General features: G+C 50.0%; 1 protein-coding gene across 1 annotated transcript; it reads left to right on the plus strand.

Moving 5' to 3' along the window:
• The first annotated feature begins 431 nt into the window (after window positions 1-431).
• Window positions 432-17,370, plus strand: LOC136578815 (F-box/LRR-repeat protein 6-like). Its single transcript, XM_066578988.1, has 10 exons — window positions 432-487; window positions 8,199-8,530; window positions 9,010-9,168; window positions 14,580-14,643; window positions 15,113-15,244; window positions 15,308-15,415; window positions 15,503-15,616; window positions 15,694-15,925; window positions 16,781-17,021; window positions 17,092-17,370. The coding sequence occupies exons 2-10, from the start codon at window positions 8,199-8,201 to the stop codon at window positions 17,246-17,248; spliced, it is 1,539 nt and encodes a 512-aa protein (XP_066435085.1). The 5' UTR covers window positions 432-487; the 3' UTR covers window positions 17,249-17,370.
• Window positions 17,371-17,609: the final 239 nt, after the last annotated feature.

The raw sequence follows: 17,609 nt of genomic DNA on the forward strand, positions 1-17,609 counted from the left end.
CAGTAGAGATACACCCGGGAGAGAGGAGGGTATGGGATATTGTACAGTACAGATATACAAGGGACAGATGAGAACACGGGATATGTACAGTATAGATGTACACAGGACAGAGGAGGATACGGGATATGTACAGTACAGATATACATGGGACAGAAGAGGATACGGGATATGTATAGTACTGATACACCAGGGACATAGGAGGAGATGGGACAAGTACAGCACAGATATACAGGGGGCAGAGGAGGCTACGGGATATTGTACGGTACGGATATACACGGGATAGAAGAGGATGCGGGATGTGTGCAGTACAGATATACACGGGACACTAACGGGGACAGAAGAGCTCGCTGCACGCTGCAGTCGCCTCACCTCTCCAAGCACCACGTGGCCGACAGCGCGCGCTGTGATTGGCTGATCCCGCCCCTGATAGTACCTTGTCCTCGCTGTGAGATAATTCCCGCGGGTTTCGTCGACTGCACGAAGGGCGGTGAGTGTGGAGCCCTACCCGAGCTGCGATACGCGGTGATACCTGAGGAAGTTATAGCCTGACCACAGCGTCCTCACAGCAGCCCAGAGGATACAATGCCCCGTCCCCGCGGCAGCCCGGAGGATACAATGCCCCGTCCCCGCGGCAGCCCGGAGGATACAATGCCCCGTCCCCGCGGCAGCCCGGAGGATACAATGCCCCGTCCTTACAGCAGCCCGGAGGATACAATGCCCCGTCCCCGCGGCAGCCCGGAGGATACAATGCCCCGTCCCCGCGGCGGCATAGGGGATCCAGTCAGAAGTGTAACTTGAAGCTCCTGGGCCCCAATGCACAACCTGTAACAGGGCCCCCAACTATAATGCTTTATTCATAGTACTGGGCTCCATATATGGAGAACAGAGGCCTTAGGGGCCCCCTAAGGGACCTGGGCCCGGGTGCACCCGCCTCCCCTGTAGTTACGCCCGTGGATCCGGTGCCCTGTCCCAGCCCGGAGGCTGTAATGTGATTGTTATCCTCCTCACTGTCCTGTATTTCAGGTTGTGTCCCCAAGTCCCACACTGTAGCCGGCCTCATGCAATCAGGTTTGAATTGTGGAACCCGCTATTATCACTCACATGGATGGTCAGCGGGGTTCCGCACACATTGAAACAATAGAACCCTCACACGAACGGACAGCGAATGTGACTTCTGCTCGCACAAATAAAGTTGTAGCATGTTTTTTTAGTGCGGATATTAGCCGCCCCACCCGCGGCCCTTCTGCGGGGAAAAAAAGATGTAAAAAACAATCTGTACCGCACATGACCGACGGCGAGTGTCCGCAGCATAGGATGTACCAGGGTCGCCGGCAGGGGACAGGAATCCGACCAGCCGAGATCTGACTGCTCTATACTCCACGTATAACAGCGGGGAGGATATGGAAGCTGCGGAAGAATGCAGTCTGCCTGTTTCACAGTCGCTTCCTACAGCGGAGTATTGTTATCACATCATTAGCAGAGGCGGGTAGACCCCTTTAATATAGTATGTTCTGAAAAAAGCCATATGTCCATGCAGTTCAGCCTATTACCCCCCAGTGTTGATCCAGGGGAAGGCATAAAAACTCCAATGAGATAGAAGCCAGTTTTCCTCATTTTAGGAAAACAAATCCTTTCAGACTCCAATCTGGCAATCAGAATATTCCCCGGATCACCGACCCCTATGAAGTAATCAGTGTTATACCATGTAATATTGCATCGCTCAAGAAAGATGTCCAGGCCCCTCTTCAAGGCTTTCATTGAATTTGCCATCACCTCGTACTCAGGCAGAGAGTTCTCACTGCTTTTACAGTAAAGAACCCCTTCTATGTTGGTGTAGAAACCTTCTTTCCTATAGATGTAGGGAGCGCCCCTTGTTACAGTCCTGGGTATGAATAGATGATGGGAGAGATCTCTGCATTGTCCCCTGATATATTATACATAGCTATTAGGTCGCCCCTCAGTCGTCTTTTTTTCTAGACTCAGTAATACCAGATGGCAGCCTGGCGTGCCTTCTATGACCGCAACAACGTGGCTAGCAGCGGCTAAAGGAGCCCCGAGGGGAGCTTACATGGCAGAAGGCAGACAGCGCCGCTACCAAGCACGCCGCTTGCAGCTGAAAAAGGAGGGCATTGGGGAGCTTGCATGCCAGGATTACGACAGCGGAGAAAGGAGGACAGCGGCCAGCCGAAACAGGAGCCCAGCCAATCGGCAGCTGCGGGTGTACCCTATACCCTCCCTAGCATAATCCTAGGTCTCCACCTATTGTTTTGGTGGAGACAAGATGCACCAATCCTTCTACCAGGTCATTATATTAGAATAGAGCCCAGTACTGCCCCCTGTGATACCCCACTAGTACCCAATCAGAGTATGTACCATTTATAACCACCCTCTGCTTTCTGTCAGTGACCAGTTACTTACCCACTTACACACATTCTCACCCAGACCAAACATTCTCATTTTATATACCATATTTTTAGGTGGCACAGTATCAAATGCTTTGGAAAAGTCCAGATAAACAAGATCCAGTGACTCTCCCAGGTCCAGTCTAGAACTTACCTCCTCGTAGAAGCTGATCAGATTTATTTGACAGGCGCTATCTTTCATAAACCCATGTTGATACGGAGTTGTACAGCCATTTTCTGCAGCTTAAAATGCTGAACGATGATCATTCAGTGTAAACAGCAGCAGTTTAGTATTAAACAGCCACTGCTAAAGTGAATGCAGAGGGGCGGGGGAGAGTGAGGAGTGAAATCTCCAGCCATCTCGGTCCCCTGCTGGCTGCTCTGTGAGTGAGCCAGCGATACTTGCTCCTGTGCAGCAGCATGGCAGCGAGTACACACATGGATGAGTGTTGGGCATTGTTTGCCCGACATTCGTCCAGTGTAAATGAGCCTGAAGTCTTTTATATGTGTAAGGTATGAACCGCTCCCAGTAACTATTTAGAAGGTCTTTAAACGTTTCCCATTTATTGTCTCTGCTGCTATTTTTGAGGACATTATCCCAGTCAATAAAGTTAAGAGCATCACTAAGCTGATCGAACTTGGCGTTCCTAAAGTTTTAGTATTTTCATTGCTCCCCTAAAAATCTTTCTCTTGAAAGACAATTTGAAATGTGTTATATTATAGTCACTATTTCCCATCTGCCTCCCAACCTGCACCCTTGTTATACTGTCAGGTCTGTTAGTTAATATTAAGGCCAAAATGGCCGTCCGCCTAGTCGGGTCCTGTGCAAGTTGGGTAAGGTACCGTATATACTGGAGTATAAGCCGAGGCACCAAGTTTTACCCCCCCAAAAACTGGGAAACCTTGTTGACTTGAGTATAAGCCTAAAGTTGGTTTATACTTGAGTGAGGTCCGTGCACCATTGCTTTCAATGGGGCCACCACTGCTGCAATGGGCTGTGTGCAGTGATTTTGGGGGAAAGGCTTTAAATATAAGCCCTTTCCTAAAAAATCAGCCCTAATGTGTAAAAAATACTCACCTCTCCACCGCTGTCGGGGCCCAGGCACGTCCAGCACTTGGTCCTCCGGCAGTGTAGTGAAGTTCTTTTAGGAGGCGGGGATTTTAAATTAAATCCCCGCCTGCTGGAAGGGCTGTATTTGATTGTCTGAGTGCTCAGCTAATCACAGGCAGCGCTCAGTCCTCCCAGTAATATGTCAACGCGATCCGTGATGTGTTGAACTTGAGCGCCAGGAACTCTGTCTCCCAGTACCCGTCTAGCCTGCCCTACGCTCCTATTCCCCTTCTTACTGGAGCAGTCATTTCCCTGGCGGTCAGAGGGCACGTCGTACTGAAGGAGTGCTAACCATGTAATGGCACCCCCCTCATCTGCCAACTTTACAAACTTGTTGAGCTGTGCCAGTTCAGGACTAGCCTCCCTGCATCTTCTCCCTCTACCCCTCCTCCTGTCACCGAGCTAGCTGCCTGCTCATCCTGCTCTCCCAAACTAACATCCACCCCCATATCTACCCCAGCGAGTGCCCGCTTAATGAGAAGCAAACTCCTTTCCATGGTGCCAGTGGATCTCAGTGTTGCGAGATGCTAATTTAGATCTAGGATCTGGGCTTCCAAATATGCAGCACACTCACATCTCGTACAACAGTGTGCACCCTCGCATGGGTGTTTAAGGACTGCATACCACCTCTAGCTTAGATACAAGATGTGATACTGGCGGGCTTGGAGGCATACAGGTTCTGTATGGTATCCTGCAGCATATTGGTCCACATTTACTGTAACTGAGCCTCTAAATCGTGTAAACTTGTAGGCTGTGCAAGTTGGTGTCCCAGATGGTCCCAAACATGTTCTATTGACAGTAAATCGGATGACCAGGCAGCCACAGAAGTGTGACAATGTTGTGGGGACATTCCTGTTACCCCCTTGTATGTACAGCCGAGCATTATCCTGCTAGAAGCCGCCATGAGAGGAACACATGTGGCTGCAGGATGTCCTGAACATATCGCTGAGCTGTCATTGTCCCTCGTACCACTACTGGGGGTGACTGTCTGTCGTATGCGATGGCCCCCCCAGACCATCACACCAGTAGAAGGCAGTGTGCCGCTCCACAGCAAATCCAGGATTAAGGAGAAAACCCCAAGGTCTCTGGACACAAACCCTGCCAGTCGTCAGCACCCAAACTAAACCTGGATTTGTCGTCCACTCCGTTGCGTCTGGTTTCATGGTTCACAACATCACTGCAAACGGAGGTGACGGTGGGTGTCAGAGGCCGTACATGTAATGGGAGTCCTGAGATCAAATATTCTTACAGCCAGGCTTGGAAATGGCTCTGACAGACACAGAGGCTTGTAACGATGGCGCCACCTGTCTCTGGATGGCGGAGAACTCACCAGTTGGAGCTGCCTATGCTTGTCAGACAATCAGACAGTCCTCTCTACTGGTGGACTGTCGGGCGTCTCGAGCCCAGTCACCTTGTGTGCCCTCACATATGCGCTGGTCCCAACACCTCCTACCAGTCTGATCAGAACGGTCGGTGGGGAACAATTCATGGATACGACCATCCAGCTTCTCACATCCCAATAATGCGCCCCCCTCAGACTCTGGTAACGGGTGACATCTCTTTTCTGCGTCATATAGGCGTCTAGTGGTCAACAAGCTCTACACAAGCAGAAGACGAGGTCACTATACACAAGGAGCCTTCGAGAGCCTTTTATAGGCCATGGGGGGAACTCGCATCAGGAGCACCTGATCATCTGTTTTCTAACCCTCAGCAGCACCACAATTCTCAGCATTCTCCAGCAATCCCCACTGATCCCTCTTGTCTCTCAATGTAAATGATCCGAGCAGTTAACTGACTATTAATCCTCTGTACCCCTCACTGTTTCCAGTCATTCTACTGCTCTGCTTCTTTCTATATTTCAGCTGCTGTCAAACCCATCATTTATCCACATCAGCTCTTCTCTCCTGCCCTGGCAGCACTCCCCTTACCCCAGAACGCTGTCTACATTCTTCCTCTCTCCTACCCACAAATCGTTTAATCTGTGTTCCTCTATCTCCTGCCTACAGACACTCTATCCATATTCCCCACTTTTTTGCTCCTCAGAGCACTCTATCTACATACCTTTCTCTCCTGCCGCCAGAAGCAGTCTATCCACATCCCCCTTCCCTCCTAACCACCAGACAAAGCGCTGCTGCACTCACCTTCTCTCCTATGTATGATGCACTTTATCCACATCCCCCATCTCTCCCAACTCAGGAGAACTCTCTCCACATCCCTCCTCTCTCCTGCCCCCCCGAGCGTTTTGCCACATCCCTCCTCTCTCCTGCCCCCCAGAGCGCTTTGTCCACATCCCTCCTCTCTCCTGCCCCCCAGAGCGCTTTCTCCGCATCCCTCCTCTTTCCTGCCCCCCAGAGCGCTTTGTCCACATCCCTCCTCTCTCCTGCCCCCCAGAGCGCTTTCTCCGCATCCCTCCTCTCTCCTGCCCCCCAGAGCGCTTTGTCCACATCCCTCCTCTCTCCTGCCCCCCAGAGCGCTTTGTCCGCATCCCTCCTCTCTCCTGCCCCCCAGAGCGCTTTGTCCGCATCCCTCCTCACTCCTGACCCCCAGAGCGCTTTGTCCGCATCCCTCTTCTCTCCTGACCCCCAGAGCGCTTTGTCCACATCCCTCCTCTCTCCTGACCCCCAGAGCGCTTTGTCCACATCCCTCCTCTCTCCTGACCCCCAGAGCGCTTTATCCACATCCCTCCTCTATCCTGACCTCCCCAAAGCGCTTTGTCCACATCCCTCCTCTCTCCTGACCCCCCAGAGCGCTTTGTCCACATCCCTCCTCTCTCCTGGCCCCCAGAGCGCTCAGTCCGCATCCCTCCTCTCTCCTGCCCCCCAGAGCGCTTTGTCCACATCCCTCCTCTCTCCTGCCCCCCAGAGCGCTTTGTCCGCATCCCTCCTCTCTCCTGCCCCCCAGAGCGCTTTGTCCGCATCCCTCCTCTCTCCTGACCCCCAGAGCGCTTTGTCTGCATCCCTCTTCTCTCCTGACCCCCAGAGCGCTTTGTCCACATCCCTCCTCTCTCCTGCCCCCCAGAGCGCTTTGTCCACATCCCTCCTCTCTCCTGACCCCCAGAGCGCTTTGTCCACATCCCTCCTCTCTCCTGACCCCCAGAGCGCTTTGTCCACATCCCTCCTCTCTCCTGACCCCCAGAGCGCTTTGTCCACATCCCTCCTCTCTCCTGACTCTCAGAGCGCTTTGTCCACATCCCTCCTCTCTCCTGACCCCCAGAGCGCTTTGTCAACATCCCTCCTCTCTCCTGACCCCCAGAGCGCCTTATCCACATCCCTCCTCTCTCCTGACCCCCAGAGCGCCTTGTCCACATCCCTCCTCTCTCCTGACCCCCCGAGCGCCTTGTCCACATCCATCCTCTCTCCTGACCCCCAGAGCGCCTTGTCCACATCCCTCTTCTCTCCTGAAGCCAAGAGCGCCTTCTCCACATCCCTCCTCTCTCATGACCCGCAGAGCGCCTTGTCCACATCCCTCCTCTCTCCTGACCCCCAGAGCGCTCTGTCCACATCCCTCCTCTCTCCTGACCCCCAGAGCGCTCTGTCCACATCCCTCCTCTCTCCTGAACCCCAGAGCGCTTTGTCCACATCCTTCCTCTCTCCTGACCCCTAGAGCGCTCTGTCCACATCCCTCCTCTCTCCTGACCCCCTGAGCGCTCTGTCCACATCCCTCCTCTCTCCTGACCCCCAGAGCGCTCTGTCCACATCCCTCCTCTCTCCTGACCCCCAGAGCGCTTTGTCCACATCCCTCCTTTCTCCTGACCCCCAGAGCGCTCGGTCCACATCCCTCCTCTCTCCTGACCCCAGAGCGCTCGGTCCACATCCCTCCTCTCTCCTGACCCCCAGAGCGCTCGGTCCACATCCCTCCTCTCTCCTGACCCCCAGAGCGCTTGGTCCACATCCCTCCTCTCTCCTGACCCCCAGAGCGCTCGGTCCACATCCCTCCTCTCTCCTGACCCCCAGAGCGCTCTGTCCGCATCCCTCCTCTCTCCTGACCCCAGAGCGCTCTATCCGCATCCCTCCTCTCTCCTGACCCCCAGAGCGCTCTGTCCGCATCCCTCCTCTCTCCTGACCCCCAGTGCGCTCTGTCCGCATCCCTCCTCTCTCCTGACCCCCAGAGCGCTCTGTGCACATCCCTCCTTTCTCCTGACCCCCAGAGCGCTCTGTGCACATCCCTCCTTTCTCCTGACCCCCAGAGCGCTCGGTCCACATCCCTCCTCTCTCCTGACCCCCAGAGCGCTCGGTCCACATCCCTCCTCTCTCCTGACCCCCCAGAGCGCTCTGTCCACATCCCTCCTCTCTCCTGACCCCCAGAGCGCTCTGTCCACATAGTTTTTTCTATCCTGATTCCGAAGCAGTCTGTTAACATTACTCCTTTCTCCTGGCCGTGGAGCACTCTATCCACATCCCTCCTCTTTCCTGGTCCATATGGCTCCTGGCCCTGTGGTGAGCCCTGTCTCCTAGTGGGGATTTTATGGAGGAAAACGATATAACTGAGCCCCCACTGCCTCTCCTAGAGCCATTTGTGCTCTTTCCTCCAGGACTTCCTGTGTTGCTGTAGGGGCAGCTGGTTGTACTGACACTACAGGTGGGGCCTGATAACTTGCAGTGTAATCGTGCTGCAGGTGATCTGTAGAGGACACTTATAAGTGGCGTCTGTGCCCATTCTTCTCACCTTATGTTTATTCTCCACAGATGGCATCATGCAGCTCTCGAGGACGCTGCACAGACGAGCGAGACAAGAAAACGGGTAGGAGGCGCAGTACCCAGCAGGGGCAAGAACATTATATCGAGCACAGATATAAGGACATGCTATTCCTCATTCTCCCTGACACGGATGAAACCGACACGGAGGAAACCGACACGGAGGAAACCAACAGCGTGGTGAAGAGAGTGTGCAAAACAAAGGTCACCCATCCCTCCATCACCACAGACTGGGGCTGGGGCAGCGCGATGCCACACGAGATCATCCACAAGATCTTCCAGCTGGTGGTGGATAGTGAGGGAGCAGTGCCCACCCTCTGCAGGTGAGTTCACCTGTGCGTGATGTGTCATGCTGATGGTGGAGGGGGTCTTTAGGGTCCTTGGTATTCTGAAAGCCTCTGGTTTCTGTCAGAGAATGAGAACACAGGCCAATAAGCAGTCCTGAAGTAATAAGTCTCACAGCTGATGGCTACAGTGTTCCAGTCCAAGCAGTTTTCTGGCCTGCAGAGTGTTCCCATCACTGACAGCAAACAGAGATCCTGAAAAAACAGCCTGTTACCACCTATTAGAGAAAGGAGTGGCCATTTATAAGGATCCCATCACCTCATCTGAGGCTAATTATATTTCTAGCCTAATCTGTCTATATTTTTGGTTTTGTATATGTCTTCTCAAGATGAGCTCATTATGCTGCGTCCCTTCCATGTGTAGAACCCCCATGCATACGGCACTATACGTATTCCTAGTATCACCTTCCCACCCATAATAATCCCTTCTATAGTTTACTGTCCGATGTCATTACCAGGCTGGCACAGGTGTGTCGTCTCTGGCGTCAAGTGGCCTCTAGCCCGGACCTGTGGCAGCGAGTTTCAGTGAGCCACTGCTGGAAGATCCCAAACAAGAAGTGCCCACCCAAAATCAAAGACAAGATCAAGAAGACCATAAAGGCTGTAATACAAGAGAGGTGGGTTATATACGGCTATCCTCTAAAGTTATCACAAAGGTCAGTGGTCCCAATACAGTACATGGGGTATGTATATAGATAGTTACAAGAAAAAGTAAGTGAGCCCTCTGGCATTACCTGTATTTCTGCATTGATTACTAATAAAATGTGTCTGATTGTATGTTAAGTCACAATTATAGACAGACACAATGTAAGTAATAACACACACATATTTGTACCTTTCATCAGCCACAGTGCAGGGCTGTGTTAATGACTTCTCTGAGAGCTAATTGGTAAAGGTACTTCAATTTAGTAACATGGTGTGTAAGGCTGACAAAAACTTATTATCCCACAATGTTGACCTAGAGGAAGCCAAAAAAGAGATAGAAGCTAATTTCCCTCGTTTTAGGGGGAAAATTCCTTTCCGACTACAAATCCAACAATCAGAATAATCCCAGGATCACCGACCCCTCTGAAGTAATCAGTGACTATTACATGTAATATTGTTACACTCAAGAAAGCTGTCCAGGCCCCTCTTGTACTGTTTTAGTGAGTTCGCCATCACAACGTCCTCAGAGTTCCATAGTCTTGCTACTCTTACAGTAAAGAACCCCCTTCTATGTTGGTGTAGAAACCTTCCTTCCTCTAAATGTAGAGGATGCCCCCTTCTTACAGTCATAATCTTTGGACCAAATATATGGTGGGATAGATGTTTGTATTGTCCCCTAATAGATCTACAGATACGTAGATATTGGGTGACCACTCAGCCGTCTTCTTCTTTTTTTTTTCTAAACCGATTAACCCAAATTTTGATAACCCCCTCTGGGTATTGTAATCCACCCATTCCATTTATTAGTTGCCTGTCTTTAAATCCACTCAAGCTTCGATATGTCCTTAAGTACCGATGACCAAAACTTTAAAAGAGATGAGATTGGAAGTATGAGTTCACAGGTATTTTACCTATTAAATAAAGGCCTGGTTACTGACAGATGTGATCTTCTCAATGACTAATTAGTGTGAACCGTGCTTTGATGTAAGCTACTTTCAAAAGACGTGTTATAGCGATAGATGAAGCTGGAAAAGGCTACAGAACCTAAAGAGCTGGGTGAACATCAATCCATGGTGGTTATCAACAGCTGGAGAACTTTTAGGACTATTCTACTCTTCTCAGGAGCGTACTGTTGTCACCCCAAGAACACTACGGGCAATCCAGAAAAATGTAAGAAAGCACTTGAGGGTAATGACACAAGACCTACAGAAGACTATATACAGATTGCAGAAAGCTCTGTTTTTGTGTCCACTTTTAGAGAAACACTGATTAAGAATGGTGTTTATGGAAAGACACCACGAAAGAAGCCACTGCTGGCAAAAATAACGTTGTGGCTCATATCAGGTTTACCCAACACCACCTGGATTTCACACAATGCTTCTGGAAAATGTCCTACGGACTGACGAGGCAGTAGTGGAAGTTTATAGTACAAATACACAACACCGTGTCTGGAGGAAAGAGAACACTGCAGACCAAAACCACATACAACTGTGAAGCGTGGTGGTGGAGCCATCAGGGTTTCAGCTTTGGTCAGTCAGTGGACATCAAAGTTTGGGTCTGCTTTGCTCCTTAGGACCTTGGACACCTTGTGTTCACTGAGGGAACAATGACCTCTAAGGTGGATCAGAACATCTTACAGGTAAATGTAAGGGAGAAGTCTATGACCTGAAGCTGAAGAGGCTTTGGGTGATGAAACAAAACAATCACCCAAAGCACAGAAATAATCACACTAAGGAGTGATGAAAAAGATTTTGTTTGTTCTGGAATGCCCAAGTTAGAGTCCTGACCTTAACCCTACGGAAATGCTGTGGCATGACCTGAAGAGCGCTGTGGTACACCAGACATCCTAGAAATACTGATGAAGTGGAACACCATTAGCAGGAAAGTAAGGTCCAAAATTCCTCCTCAGCGTTGTGTAAATCATAGTTGCAGTTCCTGGAAATGCTTGATGGAGGTGATTTGCTGCTAAGGAGGGATCTACAAGTTATTAAAGGGAACCTGTCGCTTTCCTACAGCACCATAAACTAAGTTATGGTTTCGTTAGAGGAGGTGGCAGGAAGGTGGGTGATGTATTTTAAGTACTTGCCCGGTCCCTGGTCCTGAGCTGTCACCCGCCAAGAATCATGCACCGTTGTGGCTGAACATTATAGCTGCCTCGCTGTAAGCAGCTTCTAGGTTGTGCTGCTGGCAAACCCTTTCTTGTATTTGCTGCACAGCGCAGATATCTGACTCCTTTCAGATTGCTGTGCAGGCACTCTCCCATACAAGCCTATGTGAGAGCATGCGCCCGGTCATCCGTAAAGAGATTTCCCTGTGGCACGCAATATTTGGCAGGTAACATAACAGGAACCAGAGAGCTGGGGGTTAGTATAAAAAAAAAAAACACCCATCTTCTTGTCACATCCCCTATCAGCACCATGACAAGTTCCATATAAGTTCAAAGGTTCACTTTATTCCCGCACTGTGGGTGATGAACGGTACAATTATCTGTATGTTATATTTTATCCAAGTGACAGTTAGACAAACACAATCGGACCACATTTTATTAATAATCTGTGCAGAAATCCAGAAAATTCCCAGCAATGCCCCTGCACGCACTATGTAAATCAATAAATACTCCTTCAGATCCGATGTCATCCAATGTATGAAAAAAATTTAAGGGAACAATAGTGGGGGATCTACAAGCCCATGCTCATAAAAAACGCTCAGATACTGGAGGCTCTCCTCCCCCAGCACCCTCTCTATTGTACAGAAAGCTCATATCACGAAAACTATAGAGAAATTTCAGAGAACATACAAATCAACTACACCCAGGACCAGTTTCGAGGGAGCCCTGGGGGAGAAGGAAGCGGATCAGAGGAAGTTAGCTAAAATAAAGAAACGTTTCATTGCCCCAGTCACCCCCATTAAATCAGCCTTTCTCCTATCATGGGAAAGAGAGCTGAATATTACCCTCACTCCAGAAGAAACGAGAGTTATTATGAAAACGGCATTCGACTTCTTCCCCTGTGTGCTAATTCAGGAAAGCCATTATAAACTATTAGTAAGATGGTACAGGACCCCCCAATGGTTATACGCATACAAATTGACACCCCACAATAAATGCTGGAGATGCGACGCCAATATAGGCTCTTATATACACATCTGGTGGGAATGCCCAGTCATCACCTCCATCTGGAAAGAAGTAGAGAGAGTCCTCAAAAACATTACACCTAACCTTGTCCTCACAGCTGACATCTTCCTCTGGAGACCAACAGCTAACTTTCACCCATTTAAAAATAAACTAACAGCACTACTGATAGATGCAGCAAAAGCCTTGATTCCTCTTCTCTGGCTCCAGAAAATCCCCCCTACTTTAAAAAAGTGGGCAAACAATAGACATGATGGGTTTGTGGAGATGTGGACCCCCTGGAAGGCCTTGGTCTGAGTCTCCTGTGGGGATTGGAAGCAGATGCTAATGTATTCTCGTACAGGTATCAACACGGTGAGTCCACGGGCGGTGAACCGGTGAAAAGGATGGGAAATGCGGAGCAAGTATCATAAGATATACCGCCTCTAATTTAACTCACCCTTTCCTGCCTCAATCCCTTCCCCCCCCCCCCCCCCACATGTTCGTTTACCCGCGATTCCCCCACCCTCCCTGCTCCCTTGTCTCTATACCATGTGTTATAAGTGTTAGTTAAAGGGGTGGTCTCGCGAAACCAAGTGGGGTTATACACTTCCGTATGGCCATATTAATGCACTTTGTAATATACATCGTGCATTAAATATGAGCCATACAGAAGTTATTCCACTTACCTGCTCCGTTGCTAGCGTCCTCGTCTCCATGGTTCCGTCTAAATTCGCCGGCAGCTTGCTTTTTTAGACGCGCTTGCGCAGTCCGGTCTTCTCCTTTCAGCACGAGCTGCTTCACTGTGCTCCCCGCTGCAGCTCTTCTGCGCATGCGCAGATGAGCTGTCACTGCTCGGGAGCGCGCTGGAGCGGCCATTCTGTACCATCCTCTGTTAGAGGAAGGTGCAGAGCCGCCCAGCTGTCCGGAGAAGCCGCCCAGCTGTCCTGCCGTCCAGGTAAGTGATGGGCCGGGGGGGCTGTCGCTGCGCCGGGGGGGGCTGTCGTCGCTGTCGCTGCGATGGGGGGGCTGTCGCTAGGCCGGGGGGGGCTGTCGCTAGGCCGGGGGGGGGGGCTGTCGCTAGGCCGGGGGGGGGGCTGTCGCTAGGCCGGGGGAACTAGCGCTGGGCCAGGGGGGGAAGTGATGGGTCGGGGGTGATGTTCACTGACAGGTGAAGGCCCCGGAGCCCAGCGCTGGGCTCCGGGGCCTTCACCTGGGCTCCGGAACCTAGCGCTGGGCTCCGGAACCTAGCGCTGGGCTCCGGAACCTAGCGCTGGGCTCCGGGGCCTTCACCTGGGCTGAGGGTCTAGCGCTGGGGAGCCGGGAGCGTAGCGCTGGGGAGCCGGGGGCTAGCGCCGGTTACCTGCTGCCTGGCGGTGGGTGACTGGTCGGCGGCTGCGGGGCGTCTGGTCGGCGGCTGCGGGGCGTCTGGTCGGCGGCTGCGGGGCGTCTGGTCGGCGGCTGCGGGGCGTCCGGTTGCCATGGAGACACAGCTGGCAGCGTCTCGGGAGCGCGCAGGTCGGGCTGCAGCGAGCGACGGGGAAAGAGCCGGCGGCCATCTTGGGGAAACTTTTATAAGTTGCTGGAACGGTAAGTACAAACCAGCTAGGAAAGTAATTTACAGGGGTAATTAGTAATGTATGTTTAATTAGGGGGACTGGGCAAAAAAAAAAAATCACTGCTTCCTCGAGACATCTCCTTTAATGCCTGTACCCAACGCGCTGTACCTTAAGTTAAGTGGGAATGCGATTATTACTGGAGGTAGAGAATCTCATAGTTCTAAGTAGTTCGTTAATTGTAAGACTATCTGTAGGGATCTTTAGACAACTCTAGCCTTATCCAGAAACACATCCCCTGAAATTGTAGTCACGTACTTTGATATGTTCTAGAATTTATGTTAGTAAAGACAACATTGTCTTTTTTGCTCATTTTATACAATTTTTCAATGTATGGAACTAATAATAAAAGCTAATAAAAATTGATTTAAAAAAAAGAAATCCAGAAAATTCCAAGGGTTCACTTACTTTCTCCTATAGCCATACATAGAGCTATCCTGTAATGTTCCAGGTGTCAGCAGATGGGGTGTATATGGATGAATAGGGCTCACCATAGATATCAGTGGTCCCAACTTATGTGTGCGTAATACATAATATAATTGGTATGGCTTTCCTATAATGATGATATACTGGAATGAGAAGGACCTCATCATTATGGCTCTTGCTCACAGCAGCACAGAGGATATGTTGTGTCCTGATAATGATTCTCCTCTTTCAGACTCTCTCAGGTCTTGGACTTCTCCCTGCATCACTGGAATGATAACGTCCCACTAGTTCTTGAGGTAATGACTGCGGCCCCCATCACTGGCACACCACATGCCGTCACTAATTCTGTATATGTTACTGTATGTCTCTTAGCGCTCACTCACATGGGCGTATGTGGCCCATATATTAAGCACTGCTAAAAGCCCAGTGATTTCTATTGGGCCACCTACACCTGCATTTTCTTTTCACGTACTTGGGGGGGAAAAATGCAGCTTGTCCTATTTTGGTGCATATTCTGCGTCAGTATTGGCTATGGGTATTTAACATGCGCAGCAGATACACAAGTTACATGCATATTTGCTGTGTATACTGCTTGCTACATGCTTAAAAAATACGTACGCCACATACACCCGTGTGAGTGAGCCCTTAAACACATCACCTGTCTCTCTCTCTTTCTGTCTTTTACTCTTTTACCTGTGCTCTATCTCTCACTCTGTCTCTTACCGCCGCCACATGTCCCTCACTCTTATTGTCTGTCTCTTGCAGAGTCTCTCCTCCTTCTGCCCGTTGCTGACTTCTCTGACACTGTCTCACTGTAGTAAAGTGACAGCGGACGCGCTGGTGTCTGTGGGCGAGTGCTGCCCACAACTGACCACCCTCAATCTACAAGACTCTCAGGTTGGTGCTGTGGGGTGTGTGGCACTCTGCCCCAGCGGTTGTGACATGTGACTGTCTCCACAGGTGTGCGGTAACGCTGTATCACCTTTCTTGCGGGTGCGTGGTGCCAGTCTTCGATGCTTATACCTATCTTACAGCTCGCAGACCAATAACATCATAAACCTGCTTGCGGTGAGACCAGTTATCTAGAGAACCATCACTCCCATCCTCATCCCCTGGGCCATCTGTATTATTGATGATGTTTCTCCAATGTCTCAGCGTGGCTCCTGCCCTGAATTGCGGGTCCTGGATGTGAATATCTTGATAAAGGAGAGAGAGACAAAGCTGCGTCTGCCTGTCGAGGGTCTCCAGGCGGCATGTCCAAAGTTGGAGGTGAATGAGAACAGGGTGTATCCCACAAATCGTAACAGTCCTCCCCCTCCTCACCTCTGTGTCCTCTCTGCTCTCAGGTGTTGCGGCTGCTCAATGTCTACTTCTCTCTGACCTCCAAGTTCTCCTCATCTACGGGTGGTCTTGGATTTAGATGTCTCCAGGAGCTGTGTATAGCCACCTGCACCGATTCCAGTATTCATGACAGCATGTGTAAGAGACTGTTGAGAGACTGCACCCAGCTGAAAATACTGGACCTGCGTGGCTCCTACATGCTCACCCCAGAGTGTATCAGTGTCTTACCGTGCCCAGGTAAGGGGGGCTTCTATATTATCTACGGGGGTCTTTACTCTATACCCATCATTATTATACTACACTTAGATGTCAGGACGGAGTAAAGGCCCATTTAGACACAATGATATCTCTCAAAATTTGCTCAAAAGCCATCTATTGAGCGATAATTGTTGTGTTTACCATCTTTCAGTTTTCTGCCGAACAACAGTTTTCAGTTCTACTTGAAAACCATCCTTTGGCAGAACAGCTGATAAGCAGGACCACACCCCGTGTCTGCTATCTATGGTACTGAATTTTCCATGGGGAGCTAGAGATTACATTGTTTTCTCTTAGCCGCCCCTGGCTGAACAATGGAGCTAATTACAGAGCTCAGATCTCCTACTGAGTTCTACAACAGCTCACAGAAGCTCATTTGCATGCAAATGAAGCTGATAAAGTACTAATAGCAATTAGTGCCTATTAGTACTTTATCCAAAACAATCTCTGATCTTTCAATCTTTTGAAAGATTGTCTGTGTGTGTAAATGGGCCTTAACATTGCCTCAAAGAGCTTACAGTCTCAGGAAGGAAAGCTGCAAGATGACTGTAAAGTGGCACTGTGAATAGATTACAATAATTACCCACACTGCCTTAGAACTGATTGGTTATTAAGTAGTTAATGCATTCATTGCCACCCACCACCAAACTACCCCATGGGCACTGTGTTGGTGGCAATCCCATGACACTCATCTTCATAGCCTGAGGTTAATATTTTTGCTCCACAAGCTGTATGCTTATGTTGAATACAGGCACACGTACCCACTAGTGACAGTGGGCGCGGTATATTCCACATTCACTGCAGCCGACCATGGCATCTCTTCTTATATCCATGCAGATCTCGAGTGCCTTTACCTGGGTATACACTGCTCCTCAGTATGGGTTACCCTGCCCTCCGATGGCTGCGGTTTATTGACTAGACGATGGCAGCACAGCCTGCAGGAGCTGGACCTGACTGCGCAGCGCTACAGTGAGAGTGACATGAGCCAAGGCCTGGAAATCCTTTCAAGAAATGGAACCAATGACACGTTGCAGTCTCTCAACCTCTCGGGAACTAAAGTCACAGCCGCTGCCGTCAGGTGATGACTGTCCTATTGTGTTTTATACAGTACCGCCATATCCTGCGCTTACACTGTGTTCTTTGCACAGGCACATACTGTCCAGCTGTCCAGCACTTACACATGTGGACCTCACCTCGTGTCGGAACATCCCTCGGGGCCTAAAGTGCGTTTACCGTGGCTTGGAGGATGTCCGCCAGTGTCTGAAAACATTATGCACCAAAATGCAGGAAATGAGCGGAGAATGATTTGCCACCATCTTGTTTTACACACGTTGTGTCCTCTACTTTTTCAGAGATGATGTTTACACCTTGAAATTTTTTATTGTTGAGAGAAATAGTTTTTCTGAGTAAATTTTCTGTGATTTCCATCACCTTGTCTCAGTTTTCCTCGTGTCTGCTTCCTTTTGGTCACATATGTAAAGAAAATTGTAGATCAGTATATCAGTTAATTGTTTTTGCTATTAGATTGTACATTAGAAAGATATAGCATCCTGCTAAGTAGTGAAGGGGTTAAATATAATTTCTATATACCAGTGAGTGTATGGAACAGAGATAAACTAGTCCTGCAGACCCCCTCCCTTGCATTCCTTCCTAAAGAAATAATAAC

This window comes from Eleutherodactylus coqui, chromosome 9 (genome assembly GCF_035609145.1).
Source record: "Eleutherodactylus coqui strain aEleCoq1 chromosome 9, aEleCoq1.hap1, whole genome shotgun sequence".
NCBI classification, from domain to species: domain Eukaryota; kingdom Metazoa; phylum Chordata; class Amphibia; order Anura; family Eleutherodactylidae; genus Eleutherodactylus; species Eleutherodactylus coqui.